Source organism: Vicugna pacos, chromosome 7, assembly GCF_048564905.1.
Source record: "Vicugna pacos chromosome 7, VicPac4, whole genome shotgun sequence".
In the NCBI taxonomy this organism is placed as follows: domain Eukaryota; kingdom Metazoa; phylum Chordata; class Mammalia; order Artiodactyla; family Camelidae; genus Vicugna; species Vicugna pacos.
Window position 1 is genome coordinate 45,980,257 of NC_132993.1, and position 17,733 is coordinate 45,997,989.

The 17,733-nt window shown below is 39.5% G+C and overlaps 1 protein-coding gene across 6 annotated transcripts in view; it reads right to left on the reverse strand.

Moving 5' to 3' along the window:
• The window catches only part of CCDC126 (coiled-coil domain containing 126), a 56,217-nt gene that overhangs the window by 37,715 nt on the left and 769 nt on the right, over positions 1-17,733 (reverse strand). For 2 of the 6 annotated variants that reach the window (XR_012074410.1, XM_072964840.1), the window contains exons 2-4: positions 14,358-14,482; positions 10,346-10,500; positions 307-353 (exon numbers count right to left, since the gene is read on the reverse strand). Coding sequence is in view for 1 of the 6 variants with exons in the window: in XM_072964840.1 (XP_072820941.1) it covers positions 322-353; positions 10,346-10,500; positions 14,358-14,479 (309 nt within the window). In the remaining 5 variants the exon portion in view is untranslated. Of the gene's footprint in view, positions 1-306; positions 354-10,345; positions 10,501-14,357; positions 14,483-17,733 lie in introns of those variants that run through there. The other 4 variants (XM_072964834.1, XM_072964835.1, XM_072964837.1 and 1 more) reach the window with 3 other exon arrangements.

The window sequence follows — 17,733 nt, forward strand, 5'->3', positions numbered from 1 at the left end:
TATGTATTTTTCTTTTTTTGCTAACTTGTTCACCACAAAAATTACCTATATTTTGTTCATTGTTATAAAATTCAGAATAATTATCCCATGTAAAATAAATAAAATGATGAATGTTATTGCATTTAATACTCATTACTATATATTTTTTCCAGGTAAGGAGTTAGATTTAGAAATTAAAGCCTCCAAATATCCTAAATTAGAAAAAATAGATTCAATTTTTAATAATTGTGTTTGATAAATTCCAAGGCTTTGGCTATGTCTTAGTTTACCCATTCCTTAAAAATGTTTAGGTGTCTCTCTACTTACTCTTTCTCAAATAGATTATGAGATCTTGTCAATCAAGATGTCCAACACTGCAAATTCAGAGAAAAGATGTTACATAGTGCAGAACTGTATTCATATTTTGGTCTAAGTATTACCCACCATTATTGTATTTTAATTCTTACAATCCCAAGAGCTTTGTCTGTTGTAAAGTTCCACTTTATCATGTGCTATAAAATTCACACATTCCAATACACTCCCTTACATTCCCCATTGTACACTACTCAGATCAATCCTTTAGCAGAACAGATAGAACAGATAGATGCAGCCTTGAAACTCTAGTCCCTGTCAGATCCGTCTATTCCCACCCACATCCTGTCAGCCATCTCTCTGAGATTCCACAAGAAGTGAGAGGGAGGGAATGAAGAAAAAGACTTTAATGCAGGCATTAACCACAGTCTCTCCTCCTTCCCTGCCTCCCTGCTCCTATGGCTGATGAGAATAGGGCACGCACTGTTATCATACAAATAACCTTATCTATTCAGTCCTTCCATAGACAGGTATTTTTGGAGCCCCAATGGCCCACCTTTGTACCCAGTGCCTTGGAGAACACATGGCAAACACAAAACAGGCCTGTGACTGATGATTTTATGAGCAGGGGTTGAAAAAACAAGTTAACAAGGTAAGTAATTAAAGAGCAATGAAGATATTACCCAATGATACGAAATTTCATACGAAATGAAAGTTATAGAAACTCAAGGTGTATAATGTTTATAACGCACTTAACTCAAACCAGGTGGTAGAGAAGTGAAGTTCAATCACAAGAGGACATCATTAACTTTGGAATGCTATTGTTCTCACTGTGATGGTTGGGAACACATAACCAAAGTGTTCTAAATAATGTATGGGAACTATAGGGTCTGTGGGGAAAACGTAGTGATGACTTTTGTGTAATTCTCAAAGCATTTTTGCATTATCATCTAATTGTTGTAACTCTCTGAGAGGTACACAGGGAAGATACTATCTCAGTTCTTAGCTGAGGAAACTAAGGCCATGACAAGCCCAAGAAGACATACCCTGTAGATGGCGGAGGCAAGATTAGAAGTTAGATCTTTTAAGGGGGGAAGGTATAGCTCAAGTGGTAGAACACATGCTTAGCATGCATGAGGTCCTGGGTTCAATCCCAAGTTATCTCCATTAAAAATAAATAAATAAATCTAATTACCTCCTATTGCACCCCCCCCAAAAAAAAGAAAATTCAGAAATTAGATCTTATGATATCTCATCTAGGACTCTACCCTTATAATAATAGTACCTACCAGCCTGTTTTCTGGATAATGAAACGAAATGAATAAAAAAAAGAAGGAAACAACAAGGTTCTACTGTATAGCACAGGGAACTATATTCAATACCTTGTAATAGCCTGTAATGAAAAAGAACATGAAAAGGAGTACATGTGTGTATAACTGAATCACTATGCTGTACACCGAAAACTAGCATGATATTATAAACTGACTATACTTCAATTAAAAAAAAAAGAATGCATTTCCCTCCCTTTTCCTGTGTATGGGATCAACCACAACAATGTCAAAGACTTTAGTTTTCTTCCCTAGTCTCTTAGCACCTACACCTATGCCTGGCTAATATTACGTGTTCTCAGCGAACATTTGTTGAAGATGTCAACTCTAAACAACATTTTGGGGAAAGCTTGATTTGTTTAAAACAGAGGTTCTCAGAGACCCATCTACAATTCAGTGACTGGCTGGCTAAACATGGATTTTAAAACGATAGATCTCAGAGCCCCACTGTGGAAATTTTGATACAGGGGGTCTTTCATGAGACCCAGGAATCAATGTTTTTAAAATGACGATTCTAATGAGCCATTGGGTTTAGAAACCTCTGGTTTAGGCATCTTGTTTCTCTGTATCCCTCCCTCCTTCCATTTTAGCCTGTAGAGAGAAGCAAAAAAGCAGATGGGAAGAGAAAGGAAGATATGCACAAACATATAGCCCTAGAGACTGACCCCTGGGAGAGAAACTGCCCAGGCCCTGACGGTTTTCTAATTTTCAATCCCAGTCCCTTATGAGCATCTTGTATTCGTGTATTTAAGTATCCATTCAGTAATGTGCCATACTGGGGAAATAGCAGCGAGCCATCAAAGTCCCTGCTCTTGTGGAGAGACAGTCCAGTGACGTCAATAAACAAATGGGTGCTATGTCTAGATATGATAAATGCAATGAGGAAAAGTAAAGCAAGATAAGAGGATGAGGGGGCAGGAACTATTGTATACAGGGTAGTCAGGGAAGGCCTATCTGAAATGAGTTTCATGAGACACTTCTGTATCCCTGTAATAAATTTGTCTTGCCTGAAGTCGTCTTGATTGAAGGGGTCAGTAGAATTTCTCGATTACAGGCAACAGGAACTAATTATCTTAAAAAAAAAATGGAGCTCAATGAATAAAGAAGAGGCTATAGAACCAAACTGAGAAAATGGATAGAAACTGAGGTGTCGTTGGAGTGGCCCAAAAATTGTCTTTCAACAAGGATAGGCTGGCCAGAACACCTCTACCACTGCTATGCAACACTGCTAGCCTCTGCAGGTACATTTAATGAATCTTAATGATTTCTTACCTTTGCATCATTTGCTCCAAACTTAAAGAAGCTGCAGGTCACGCCTAAGGCCACCTGCCAGTGCTCCAGCTACAAAGTGTAGGAGAGGAAGGAACTCTCTTTTGGAGCAGTCAAGGAAGGGAGCACAGCACAGACTCCCCAAAAGCTGCCATCTAATGAGAGATTCTTCAGGTGGAAGGCCTTGGATACGGCATTATCAAAAAAAAGGACACAATTCCACTATAGTTTCTGTCTTTTGCAACTAAATTAGCCCTGACATAGCCCCCAGAGGAAGGCTATCACCGAAGACCAAGTCAGAACACAGAGTGTCAATTTCTATTCAATCCCAGGACATTTAATAACCATTAACTAGGCACAGTGATAGGATGTAAAAGACCCAGATGTGAGGGGGAAAGAAAAGATTCTTGACCTAATGATCCTTAAGGCCTAGATGGGGAGACAAAACATATAAAGAAGAAATTTCAAAAGAAGATAGTATATGCTATGGGCCAAAAAAACTGTTATTGCTAATGGGAAACAGTTCTATGTAGTACTTAAAAACTCTTGCTCTAAAACCGAACTGCCTGAGTTTGAATCCTGCCTCCATCCCTTACCAAGGGCAAAACCCGGGGAATGTTAGTTTCTCTGGGCCTCAGTTTCTTCATTTGTAAAAATGTGGATAATAAACATACCTATCTTGTAGAGTTCCAGTGAAGATAAAACCGAGATAATCCATGTAAAACCCTTCATAATATGCTGGCCAACACATAGTAAGTGCAGTACAAGTTAGCTGAGTTAATAGCCATTGTAGTTCATCAGTATCAATTGATGCCATCAGTTATAAAATTCATCCTCATTTTTTCAATTACAATGGGAGAAAATTGCTTCCAATTAAACTCTGACACAATGCTTGGGTTTTTTCTATACAATCTCAAGTTCCATGCCACCAAGAATATTGGTGATGCAGCATTGCTTAAAAGAGTGCTTCCAATTGTCTCTGGGATTCTCTACCAAATTACTGGCATCCATTCTGTAAGTCACTCTGAACATCAGTTACATCCAACATGCATGGTACCAATAATGTATTTAATTTATTTGAAGTCATGACAATTTGAACAGCTATGACCATAATTACTGATAATTATATCTATGTCCCAACTGCCACCTGGCTGCTGGTGAATGCAGACACATCCTGATTTCAGAGATGTTAATGTGTGAAAAAATGAGTCTTTGAATTTTTTTAATTATTAGAATTTATAAAATTCTAAGGGACTCAGAAGAAGAGAGCAGTTTGTTCAGGAGCTTAAACTCTGCCATTTTATAAAGCAAAGGACAAAAAGCAATAGCTTTGACAGATGTTTGCAATGAATCATCTTTGTTGCTGTAAACTTGTAGAAAACTGTTAAAATTGTTACTATAGTGAATACTAAAAGGAAAGTATTTTCAGAACTGCCAGGCCAAACTGATGTGTAGAGGAGTTCTCTCTGAATCCAAGAACTTTAAGAGTGGAAGGGAATCATGTGTGACCTAAATCCATCTCATATACATCACCCTCACACGTAACGGTCATCCAGCCTTTTTAAAAAAATTCCTCCCGTGACAGTAAACTCACAACTTTCAAAGGAAGTTTATCTCATTTTAGGGAAATTCTGCTTAAATTTCTTCTACATATATATATATATATATATATATATTTTTTTTTTTTTTAATCTTACTTCCTATGACATCCACCTCTCGGCCTAAGTCCTATCCTTTGGGACAAGACCCTCAAACATAATCATTCCTCTTTCCACCTTGAGCCCCCAACTCAACACCATTCCCTTCAACTCCCCACCCACCCCCACTTGGCCACATCTTCTCTTTTCAGAGGTCCATCAATTCTGAGGATCAACAACTTGAGCTCGGCACAGCTGTGTGGTTCTTCTGCTGTGGTTCTTCTTTTACTTGGAATCACTTACGCAACTGTAATCATCTGGCAGCTCGACTGTCACTGGGTCGTCTAAGACAGCCTCACTCCTGTGTCTAGTGGTTGTCCTGGTTGTGAGCTCCAGGTCTCCCCACAGGGTCTCTTGTCCCCAAGGAGTCGAAACTATTTTACCAATAGCATCAGGACAGCAAAAAAGCAAGAGCAGAAGCTGCAAGACTTCTTAAAACCCAGGCTCAGATCTCCCACAATGACAGCTCTCCCACATTCTCTTGGCTAAAACCACAAACAAGCCAGCTCAGACTGAAGGAGGTAGGTAAACAGACTTCACTTCTTGCTAGGAGGAGCAACAAGTCACAATGCAAAGGAGTGTGCACACCAAGAGGTGCTTAGCATTTTACTTGCACTACCACACTTTCCTCAACAATCTAAGAAGTAGGCATTATTATTATGTCATATTAGATCTGATTATGGCTGATACACTAATCAGATGGGACTTATCAGTTATAACTGGAAAAACTACTGTCTTTCTTTTCTCCACTTTCCATTCAAACCAGTTCTGTTGGGATGAAATCTAAGGCAAGTCGTGTGACTTTTGCAGTCACGCTTAGAAAATAAAAAGTCTGCTTCTTAGGCTTCTGGAAGTCTTAGTTCAGTAATTAAAATATCCAGTCCCATGTAATAGGCTGACTTCCAACTTCTCACTTTGCAATCATCCAACACTAACTGATTCAGGCAATAATCATCAGTGGATGTTAAACATAGTTGGTGAAAGTTTGATGAGGACAAGGAGATTTAGGGGGTCTCGAAATATCTCCTTTCAAAATAGTTATTCATTACAAATGGGAAAATTGTTACTTTCTGGTGGAGAAATCTGGCAGACACCACCTCATCCAGCAATCAAACTTAACGTGAACAATGATGGGACAAACTGACACCACGTGCCTCTTGATGTAATGTACTAAGAAGAGCACAGCATCACTTGTGAAGTATTCCTGCTAAGCATGCAAATTTTCAATCTAATCACAAGGAAATATTCAATAAACTCAAATTAAGTGATGGTCTGCAAAATAAATGGCCTATAACCTTAAAAGTGTCAAGGTCATGAGAAGCAAAAATTGCTGAAGAACTTGCCAGACAAAAGGAGAATAAAGACACATGAAACTAAATGCAAAGCATGAGAGGGACCTCACTTCGGTGGTTAAGACCTCACAGGATACTGACAGTGACAGTTCTCTCCAAACATCCTCTTCTAACCCCCAGCCTTCCCCTGGGGATGGGGTGTGGTCAGTTCAGGTTGGGGAATCTGCTCAACCGCCTCCTCAACTTCTGATTTGGTCTTCTTACCCACCACTTTGGAATTTGGGATAACTAGTAACATTTTGGGGGGACTCATTTAAAGTCATTTTGAGGAGACTCATGTAAACTCACTAAGGGGACAGGAAGAATCTTATTTTAAAATACCACTATATGAGGAAACTAAGGCTTTAAAAGTTTGAGTAACTTGTCCTAGGTCACAGATAATAAAAAGGAGAGTTGGGATTCACAAATTAGTGTCAAATTTAAGCTTACAAATTTCACCTTATAGATTTGGCCTGTTGTTCTGGGCTGTTTTATCTTTTTAGATTTTGATTAGGTAATTTAGGGAATTTGCTCTACTACACAGTAATGATTTATCAAGCACTTACTGTGATGTACCTTACATACATTGTCTCTGTTTATTTTTTATAACTGTATCATGTAGCTATTATTCCCATTTAAGAGATGAGAAAATTGAGGTTCAGAGAAGTAACATGCCCAAGATCTCACAGCCAGTAAGGTGTAAAGCAAAGATACATAGCCATGTGTGTCTGACCTCCAAATTCATACTCGTATCCACAAAGCTACTCACCTCCCCATATTCACTGCATAAATTTTCACCTTACCTCTGTGACAAAGGATTTGAAATAATTTTTAGCAAAATGTAAGGATGCAGGCCAGCCACCAAGTATAAGAAAGAAAAACACTCATCTCGGGCGTAGGACATCAGTGACCAGTTGAGATGACAGAGGTAAGGAAGAGGATTACACCAAAACAAAAAACAAAGCTTAATGAAGGGAAGACATTCAAAATGAGTACAAAAGGGTTCTGAGTTTTCCGTAAGAGAAGGTGGAAAGGAAAACCACCATGACCAAAAGAAAAAAAAAAAAATAGGGCACAGGTAACTATGTTCAGTATCTTGTAATAACCTTTAATGAAAAAGTATATGAAAACAAATATATGTATATAAATGCACGACCAGGACATTGTGCTGTACACCAGAAATTGACACATTGTAACTGACTGTAATTTAAGAGAAAAAAATAGGGAAATGTGTATGTTTGGGGCACTGACCTGCATTCAGAGACCCTCCTATAATCTGGATCCCTGACCTTGGGTTTCCGGCATGCTCATACTGCCACCTGGTGGCTTTGAGTCTCCAAATCAGGTAGGGTCCTACATGTATGACTGATTGCAGTCTCTTACCTACTCTTCCCTCTAAGCCTGCCCTCTTCTGGTGGTAAAGAATATGCAAAATGAATTCCTTGATAAGATTTGAAAATCTAAGTGGGTCAGTATATTATAATCTACTAAGCTCCCAAATAACTGAGCAACATGTTAATTCAGAGAAGTGGCAGGGGTAGACTTTCAGGCACATCCCATTCATTCTATCAAAGTAAATATGTATTGAATCTGCTTTGTACCAGGCACCGTTCCAAGCCATCAGAGAGTTCACATGAGCTCACCAAATGAATGCTCCCTTTGCTGTTTTGATTTTTTAATCATCTCGCCATCTTCCACATGCTAGTGACTCCATGGAGGACAGATTTTGCAATTTGACCCTCTTATAATACAGAACCCAAGAAGACAACCCCTACTAAAATGCACGGAGATCATGATTACACAGATTTTATTGGCTCAAACGATGCTCTATTACCAGGCTCGAAGTTAAGGCCATAGGCTTTGCCTCACTATTCAGGTTATAAAGGCTGATTAAGTAAACCGAACTCATCAAAATTTTTCCAGAAGATTGAAATTGCAGCTTGAGGTTTCACTAGTAGAACTGTGTGGATCTCAGAGAGAGGAAAAGAGGCCCTCCACCTAGTGGATGCCAGTCACATTAGGAAATGAAATCCAAGCAGAAACCCTGGGATCTACAGTGCTGTCAGTAGACTCAGCACAGATCCTCCCAACCCAACCTTAAAGGAAGAGTTAAATGACCTCTTGTTCCAAAGCAAGTACATTCAGCCTTTGATCAGTATTTAAATTGCTCACCCCAAAGGAGGTCCTGAAAGCTAGTCAAAAGCAAATGTTCTCCTTTGCAGTGATTGTCACTCTTATTGCCTACAGCCTGGTTAATAGGGTTGCTAATAGATCCCGTCAGGCCTAACTCTGTCTCAGATGTGCTAAAGTAAAATCAGCCAGGTGCACAAATGCACCACAGGATGGCTAAGCACCAGATGCTGAAAGGCCCTGTTAGAAGGGCTACAGTGAGGGAGCCCCAGGTGTGGATTCTGACCCAGGGCTCACATCCCTCTACTTTAAATAGTACCAATGGAACTAATGCTTAAATGAGTCACTCCCTCTTCATATCATGCTTCAAACTGTATCCCAGGCAGAATGGCCCTCCCAGCATAACCAAATCAAACTCATCCAGTTGACAGGTTTGTATGCTAATGAACTTACTATAATTTTAACAGGGTGATCTCTGGATTGTAAAGCTGCTATCCACAAAATGTCCTTCCAATTAGCCTATCAGTGTGCCCAGAACCTATATAAATTGTGGCTGGAGTCCCCACCAAGCTCGGTCAGGGACATCATATGCTCCACCTCTGACAGAGATCACTGAGATCTGCTCAGCTAGCAGTGGAGCCCATTCTTGCAGCTCCATCCTGAGCCAGGCCTGGAGCGTATGTATGGACCATATGCAGAGAATTTAACTCTAGCCAGCTACTCCTGTCCTTCATGGATCCCTACCTGGGAAGCTATGCTTCCCTGAGCTGGCCTCCACCAACCCCAAGAACATCAACACCTCAGAGGACATGGCCCCAGCCCAAGAGCTCACCGTGGAGAAGACTGCATCACAGATGGTGACACCACAACCCAAGAGGAAGACGAGGAAGGCAATACACTCCAACCTCCCTGGACACTGGGACTTTCCCTTCTCAGATGGCCTCCACACCAGGAAGGAAATGACTATGATGACTATTAACCTCCAGGCAGAGATACAAAAATGCCTTCACTGGACTAACCCTGAGGGCCCCATGGAATACTATTTCTCCGGGTGTGTGGGGGATAGATATAGCTCAGTGGTAGAGCACATGCTTAACATGCATGAGATCCTGGGTCAAACTCCAGCACCTCCATTAAAAATAAATAAATAAACCTAATTACCTCCCCTTGAAAAACATTGAAATATAAAACTATTTCCCCAAAACAGCTAACTGCTTGCCTCATGAACCTTCCCTCTATCAAAACACTTGCAAAACTCTAAACCCCCTGAAGCACGAGACATCATTTCACCTTTATGGTAAGCCAAACAAGGTATTCTCAACCGCACCAGCCACAATAAGGCACTTTAGTGCAACACCCCTGGCTTACCCTATTTGGATTCCACAGTTAGAGACCTCTTGCGGCTGCGTTCACTGCTCAGTGTACTAGATTACAGCTTTCGCTTTTCACATGATGAACCCACAACAGACCCAATATCCCTTGTTATTCCCACCATGACCACCAGCACTTCCTCTGCACTCAAAATTGCTACCTCCACTCTTCCCCACATATTATCCATAAGCCCCTCCCATTGTAAACCACAACCCTGCCCCACACCACAACTAAGTGGGCCAGATCTGACAAAACTATATTTATACATACCTTCAAGATAGCAGCCCAGACCTCGCAAGTAAAACTATGTAGGGGTCTATTAACACACAGGGTCACACCAACAGCCCATGTAGGGCTGTCTATCCTGCAGTTCTTCCTAGTGATCAGCCCCTTGTGTTAATTCCTTCCAAAATACCACGAGCCTCATTTAGGCTAAACTAACCCTCTAATCTAGACCCTAAATGGGGCACCCTGTGGGCAAGTATCAAAATAATTAACTCCCCATGGGAGTACTTTCAAAAGGCTAACAATTCTACTAGAACACGAAAGGCAGAACCTCACCCTTTATGTTCACTGTCCCTTAATGGTAAACAATGCCTCATTCAAACTTTTTTTTGTGGACCTAACTCAAGAGGCCAGGAGCAAGTCCATTTGATCTTGCCCCATATGCAAGCAATCCACAAGATGACCCCTATTACTGCAACACTGTTGTTACCTTTACTATCCCAGCCACCCTTTACCGTCTTGGCATTTCTCTGCTACAGAAATGTAGGGAAAATGGAGTCAGTTAGGCCCCCTCGTTGGACAACAAGTGCCCAGTGATGCAGCAATATTATCCTGCATGCACAATACCCCTGTTATGTAATGACAACTTGCGCTGCACAAGTGCAATGGTTAGTCCACATAGTTCATGTAGTTGGCTAGATACCGGTTTTGTTTGCCTTGCTATATAAGGCGGACGGGATTTTCCGCTGCTGCCACCACTGCCATTGAATCCGCAATAAAGGCATGTCAGAGATACCCATGGCTCCATGAGGGTTCTTCGGTCTGCCCAAATCTGTGAGCCCGGAGCACCTTGAGCGCCTGCAATACAAGAAACAACCAGTCCATGTACCAAAAGAGCCATTCTCATCCCTATCCTATTCAGACTGGCTCTCACCACTGGACTGGCAGGCCTATGAACAGGTGCTTCCACCCTAGCCCAGCAAGCAGATCAAATATTAAAAACCACCCAGCAATTATCAGTCACCCTAACCAACACAGGCAGATGCTATACTATACTCTGAGTCTGATGACTCACTAGCATAAAAGATGATGAACAATCAACGGGGTGTTAGATTTCCTATTGGCTGTTCCTCACAGGGCATCTGTCGCTGCATGTACAGGAACAACTCAGGACAAGGTACAGGCCAACCTTTATAAGTTATGTCAAGGTTTGCACACCTTACATCATATAACTAAAATATTTCAACAAGTTCCCACACTCCTCAAGGTTCCTGATTTGTTGTCATGGCTCGCTCCATTCTCCTGGGGGCAATGGCTAAACTGTATTTCAAACAGTAGCAAGTCTATTTGTCACAGGCTCCATCATTACTGCCTTGGTTAAATGTGCTTTACAATGGCTTCTGAAAATAATCCCCGTGTCCTTTAACATATCTGCTGTACAAGTGATTGTGTATTCCTGATGTTGAGGCATTACAGGATGGATTGTTGAGAGTTTAATTAAGCTACCCCATGGTATTGCTGCCTTGGCATCCCATCCATTTTTGTTTGGCCAAATGACCTTTTGGGGTCTTTAACCTGACACAAGCCCCTCATGCAGACAACTGCCCTAGATAGCAACCTCCAGAGTCAAATACAAAAGTAAATTCCTGATATGACTCCTCCAACAGCCTTTGTGATAAACAATTTCCTCTGCCTCCCAGGGCCTTCCTTTTGTGCATACCTTAGATAAAATAGTCCTTAAAGTTTACCAAAATCCCACTCTCTGTTGTTTGAATTGACCAATCCAGCCTTAACCCCGGAATCCCGAAGCACTCTACCTTTGGACACTAATAAAGGCACGTGCCCCAGGTCCTGTCGCTTTCACTGCCTATACCCTGCCTGGACCCTCCCTGTGTGGCCCCATAAGGCCTCGTGCTATGTACTTTCTCCAGGACCTGTAAGTAATAATCTTCTCTATCTCAGTTTTCCTTGTGGTCTTTTATTGAACCATATGGCACCCTGGGGCTCTACTTAACAAAAGTTGATTCAACAAAATCACAATAAAGCTTCTGCACAGCAAAAGAAATCATCAACAAAATGGAAAGGCATCTACAGAAAAGGAGAAAATATTTGCAAACCATGTATCTGATAAGGGGTTAATATCCAAAACATACAAGCGATTCAGAGTCAAATAACCCAATTTAAAACGGGCAAAGGACCTGAATAGACATTCTTTCAAAGAAGACATATAAATGGCCAACAGGTGCAAGAAAGGATGCTCAATATTACTAATCATGAGAGAAATGCAAATCAAAACTGCAATGAGATATCTCCTCACAAGTGTAAGAATGACTATTCTCAAAAAGACAAGCAATAACAAGTTTCGATAAGGATGTGGGAGAAAGGGAACCCTAGTGCACTATTGGTGGGAATGTAAACTGGTACAACGACTATGGAAAATGGTATGGCGTTTCCTCAAAAAATTAAACTTAGAACTACCATAGGATCCAGCAATTCCACTTCTGGGTATATATTCCATGTTCATTGCAGCATTAGTCACAATAGTCAAGGTATGAAAACAAGCTAAGTATCCATTGACAGATGAGTGGATAAAGAAAATATGGTGTATATATACAATGGAATATCATTCAGCCTTAAAAAAGAAGGAAATCCTGCCATTGTGATGACATGGATGAAATTTGAGGGCATCGTGCTAAGTGGAATAAGCTAGACAGAAAAAGACAAATACTGCACAGTATCACTTACATATGGAATCTTAAAAAAAAGGGCATCGTGCTGAGTGAAATAAGCTAGACAGACAAAGACAAATACTGCACAGTATCACTTATATATGGAATCTTAAAAAAAAAAAAAACCTCATAGAAACAGAAAGTAGAATGGTGGTTGCCAAGGGCTGGGAGGTGGGGGAAATAGGGAAAAGGCTGGTAAAAGGGTACAAACTTTCAGTTATAAGATGAATAAGAATGTGACTTTCTAAAGTGTAAAATGGTGACTATGGTTGGTAATAGTATTGTATTGTATTTTATAGTTGACATTTGCTAAGAGGGTTGAACTTAAGTGTTCTCACCAAGATGAAAAAAAGTAAATATATGAGGCGATGGATGTGTTAATTAATTTGATGGTGGGAATCCTTTCACAATGTATATGTATATCAAATCATCATGTTGTATACTTTTAATATATTACAATTTTATTTTGCAATTATACCTCAATAAAGCTGAAAAAAAAGAAAGAGTAAAGAAATAAAATAGTTGTCTAGTAGAGGAGAGTAAATATGGATCTATATTGCTGGGTAGCATTAAGGGCCCACTTGAGGCTAGAGGTCATAAACTTGATGAGAGAACAGTTTTTCTGTTTGTTTGCTTGAATAATTAAATGATTTTCTTCAGCCACATTCAGCCGCAAGGTGTAGGCTCTATGTAGATGGATGGTTGGATTTTACCAGGGACAAGAAAACGTGAGGATCAATGGACTGACTGTCCTAATCAGATTGAAGTTTTGTGGAAATCAGACCACTAGAGAGAATGAGCTAAACTGATAGGAGGTAGTGGTCAGAAAGTGGACCGCTTGCATTGAAATGATGGAGAAGTTGCAATTAAAGTCAATGACCAACAATGATAAGCGAGCAAGTGATTGAGATAGGCCTGGAGACTAAGATTCTTGCAGGAGAGGAATACAAGGAACTGAGAAGGTCTAGGACGCTGGATCATCTATGTGGAGACTGAAATCACCAAGATTTAAGACTGCAGCGTTGAAGAGAATGACAGTGAAAAAAAAAGCGCAAATCAGTGGAGTAAGGGGAGGAAGTGCGTGCTCAAGTCTGATATGAAATTCAAAAGGAAATTTTCTTAAAGGATTTAGATGGGGGAAATTGTTTGAAAGCAGTGATAAGATAAGATACTTCTAAGTCCGGTTACGAGAAAACACAGACACTTTTTGAGAAGGCTGCAGGGGAAGCAGTTCCTTCAGGGCAGTCAGGGGATCTCAACCCCAGCACTACTGATGGGGCCTGATGACTCTTTGTTATGGAGGCTGTCTGTGCATGTAGGATCTTTAGCAGCATTCTTGGCCTCTATCCACTAGTTGCTAGTAGCACCACCTCCAGTGTGACAATCAAAAATATCCCCAGACATTGCAAAATGTCCTAGGGGAGTGGGGCAAAATTACCTCCACTGAGAACCTGGGCTAGAGCAAAAGAAGGTGAAGGAAATGTTCAAAGAAGATATTTCAAAATGGGGGGGTGGGGTGGGTGGAGAGGGTTATGATACAAATGAACTTATTTACAAACCAGAAATAGACTCACAGACTTAGAAAACAAACTGTGGGACTATGGTTACCAAAGGGGAAAGGAGAAGGGGGTGGGAGAAGGGGTAAATTAGGAGTTTGGGATTAACATATACACACTATGATATCTAAAATAGATAAACAATTATAAGGACCTACTGTATAGCATAGGAAACTATATTCAGTATCTTGTAATAATCTATAACGGAAAAGAATATGAAAAAGAATACATATATGTATAACTGAATCACTTTGCTGTACACCTGAAACTAACACAACATGGTAAATCAACTATACTTCAATTAAAACAAAACTTTTTTTAATGGGGGGTTTTGCAGATAATTAACCATGAGCCCCAGAAGGCAAAGTGGAAAAGGTGGGTGGGGATAGATTTAAGCTGAAAGTTCTTCTGTGCACCACTCAAATCATACCACTTTGGCAGCTGACAGATCAAGGTCAGTCCTATCAAGGTGTTCAAAGATGAAGGGAAGTTTCTTTGTTTTTTCCAAGGGTGTATCTCTGCTTCTGAAGTTGCTCTCTTTGATGTCACCATTGCCTAATGAAGGACAATAAATGAACAAATGTTGCTATTCCTGCAGCTCTTAAGATTTTAGCTCCACATCAAAGTAGGTCCAATTGCCAGTGATAAAATTCCATGGGTGCACTGAGGTTGAAAAATCCAACCAAGAATGTAATCACAGAAAGTTCTGAAAACTAGGAAAGATGTCATAAATTAGAATTAAATTTAATCTGATTATACTGTAAAAATAATGTTGGTGGTTGAAAATGTTATCATCTGTTTTTTTTTAATTATTATTATAACCATCCCAGTAGGTGTGAAGTGATATCTCATTTGTGTTTCCATAATGACCCATGATGTTGAGCGTCTTTCCATGGTCTTATTGGCCATTTGGATATTTTCTTTGGAGAAATGTCTATTCAAGTCCTTTGCTCATTTTCAAATTGAATCATTTGGGGTTTTTTTTTTTCTTGTTGAGTGTAAGAGGTTTTTGTATACTCTAGATACTAGACTCTCATCAGATATAAGATTTGCAAATATTTTCTCCTGTTCTATGGTTCATATTTTCATTCTGTTGATAGTGTCCTTTGATGCACAAAATTTTTTAATTTTATCTATTTTTAATCTAGTTTACCAATTTTTTCTTTGATTGATGTTGATCTTTCTTTTACTTGTTGATGTTGAAATCTAGTTTCTCAGAACTGGCTTTATGTTACAGGTTAATTTGGCAGTGACCTGTTATGAGTGCTTTAGGTGATAAAATGAATCTCACTGGAAAAGCATTGCAAGTGGGAATTCCTTTCAGTTCTACCACTGAAAAACTTCACATACCACCTTTGGAAGTGACTATTATACTAACACTTTACTCTGAAATTGACAATTAAAGGTAAACAGTTAAGCATTTATCCTTTCTAGTAGGAAATATATTCCAAAGTAGTCAAATAACCTCTAGTTGATGAAGAAAGCTCTTTTTAAAATCTATTATTTTAACAGAAGATTGCCAGCTGGCGAGCATAGGGATAAGACAGAGTTGGAAAGTCACTATTTTAAATAAAATAGTTTTTCAGGCAAGGATTGCCATTAGATACTAAACCCATTAGATGAAGGGTTGCTGGGAAATTGTATATTTGGGTGGTGTGGAGATATTAATCCCTGATTGCCGGCTGGTCAAAAGGGTGGAATGTGGTTCTGCCGGGGAAGGGTTTATACATCACAACCTTGACTCAGTGATTTATCTTGGTATCCATCACTGCTGGTGGGGTGGCCTGACACCACGTGGCTTCTGATATGTAACATATAGCTTCACCCATGAAGTATTCTTGCCAAAAATGTTTAAGTTGAATCTAGTTAAGCTTTTAAAATATAGGAAATATAGAGAATATAGGAGCAAGTTAAGTGACATTATGAGGAAACAATCAAACATATCTAGAAAGAGGGATACTCTACAGTTCTGCTGGCCAGGTTTCTCTAACAAGTGAATGTTACTTGAAAAAGAGAAAGACAGAAGGAAAGAAAGAAGGGAGGGAGGGAAGAGAAAGAGAAGGAAGGAGAGAGAGTAGGAGCACAGGAGAAAATGGGACATTCTAGATAAAAGAGATTAAAGAGATAAAACAAGCAAAGGCAATCTTGGTGCTTGATCAGCTCCAGATTTTAACAAAAAAAAAACTTAAAAGATAGTTTGGGGACAATAGTAGAAATTTGAGTATGGACTGAGTATTAGGTAGTATTAGGGAATTATTATTAAATTTCAGATGTTATAATGGTATTGTAGGAAGTAATATTGCAGTTATGTGAGAAAAGTCATTTTCTAAGAGATACATGTTGAAACCGTTATGCAATATTAGGACGTTTCAGTTAATTTAAAACACTTCAGCATTCCACTAGTCTCTCTTTTCTGTGTGCATGTTTAAAACAAACACTAAAACTTTGATCTTAAAAAAAAACTATCACTGAAGATAATGACCTTTCAGGACAGTTCTGCTGCACTGTCAAATCATTAATATAAACTATTCTGTATGTTTGCTTTTACTTTACTCTTATGAAAAAGCTTGTATGATCTCAACACTTCAGTTCTTGGTTAAAAACAAGCAAGTTTTGAGTGACTGGACATTAATCTTGGGTCTGTTCTCTTGAGCTTTGTATCCACAATACCAGGGGCTTGCTGGGAGCAGTGGAACCTATTGGCTAGAGGTGTTAATCCTTCCAAGTTTAAATCCCAACTCCACCTTGTGCCAGCTGACTGATTCACCTTGGACAAGTTACTCTACCACTCTCAGCCTAAGTTTTCTTATCTATAAAATGGAGGCAATAATATCAACTACTCTTTTGGCTGCTGTCAGTAATAAATGAGATAAACTATGTTGATTACTTAGTATATTGCATGGCACATGGTAAGGACCCAAAGGTAGTGCAAGATCTTGGGTAGATGACTCAACTTCCACCTCCGTAAAATCAAGAAATTGGATTGGATTATTTGTAATCTTGTTTCCATCTCTCTCTCTCTCTCTCTCTCTCTGTTGGTGTAAGTGACTTCCCCTCCCTGAGCCTTCATTTCTGGATTTAAAATGAGGAGACTGGAGAATTCATCTAATTCTAATATCTCTAATCACAAGGGTTCCTCCTCTAAATTCCCACAAACACAGATTTGAACAGGGACATTAGACTGAAATAACCAAAACCTCCTCATGAGTGAGAAGTTGAGCCTGGGAAGAGAAAAGGTACTTTACATATTTTCAGCTCCTCCCAAGGTCTGCCTGAGTATTGATGTTTTATTAAATGAGAAAATGTGCATAAAATGAATAGTACATAGATAGTAAAGATGGTATTGATGACATCATGATGATGGTACACATGGTATCATGATGATGATAAGGAGAGAAACAGGATTGCTCTCTTCCTTTGTCAGGAGGTCAATTATAAAAGGGTATCATTTTCCCCCCCAAATGGATTGTGCCTATTAAGTAATGAGGCTTACTTAAAAACATATTAAAATGTCTAGGAAGGGACTTGCCCAATCAGACATTAAAATTTAAAAGCATTTATAACTAAAACAGTGTGGTACTGGTGCATGAATAGACAAAGAGATCAGAGGAATAGAACTGAAAACCCAGAAATAGAATTACATGCATAAGAAAATTCAGCATATGATAAAGGTGGCATCTTACTGAGGCAAAGATGAGACTTTTAATAAATGGTGCTGAGACAATGGGGAAAAGGTAAAGTGAGATTCATTGGTCACACCATACATAAGAAGAAACTGCAAATGGATCAAGAATCTAAATGTAAAA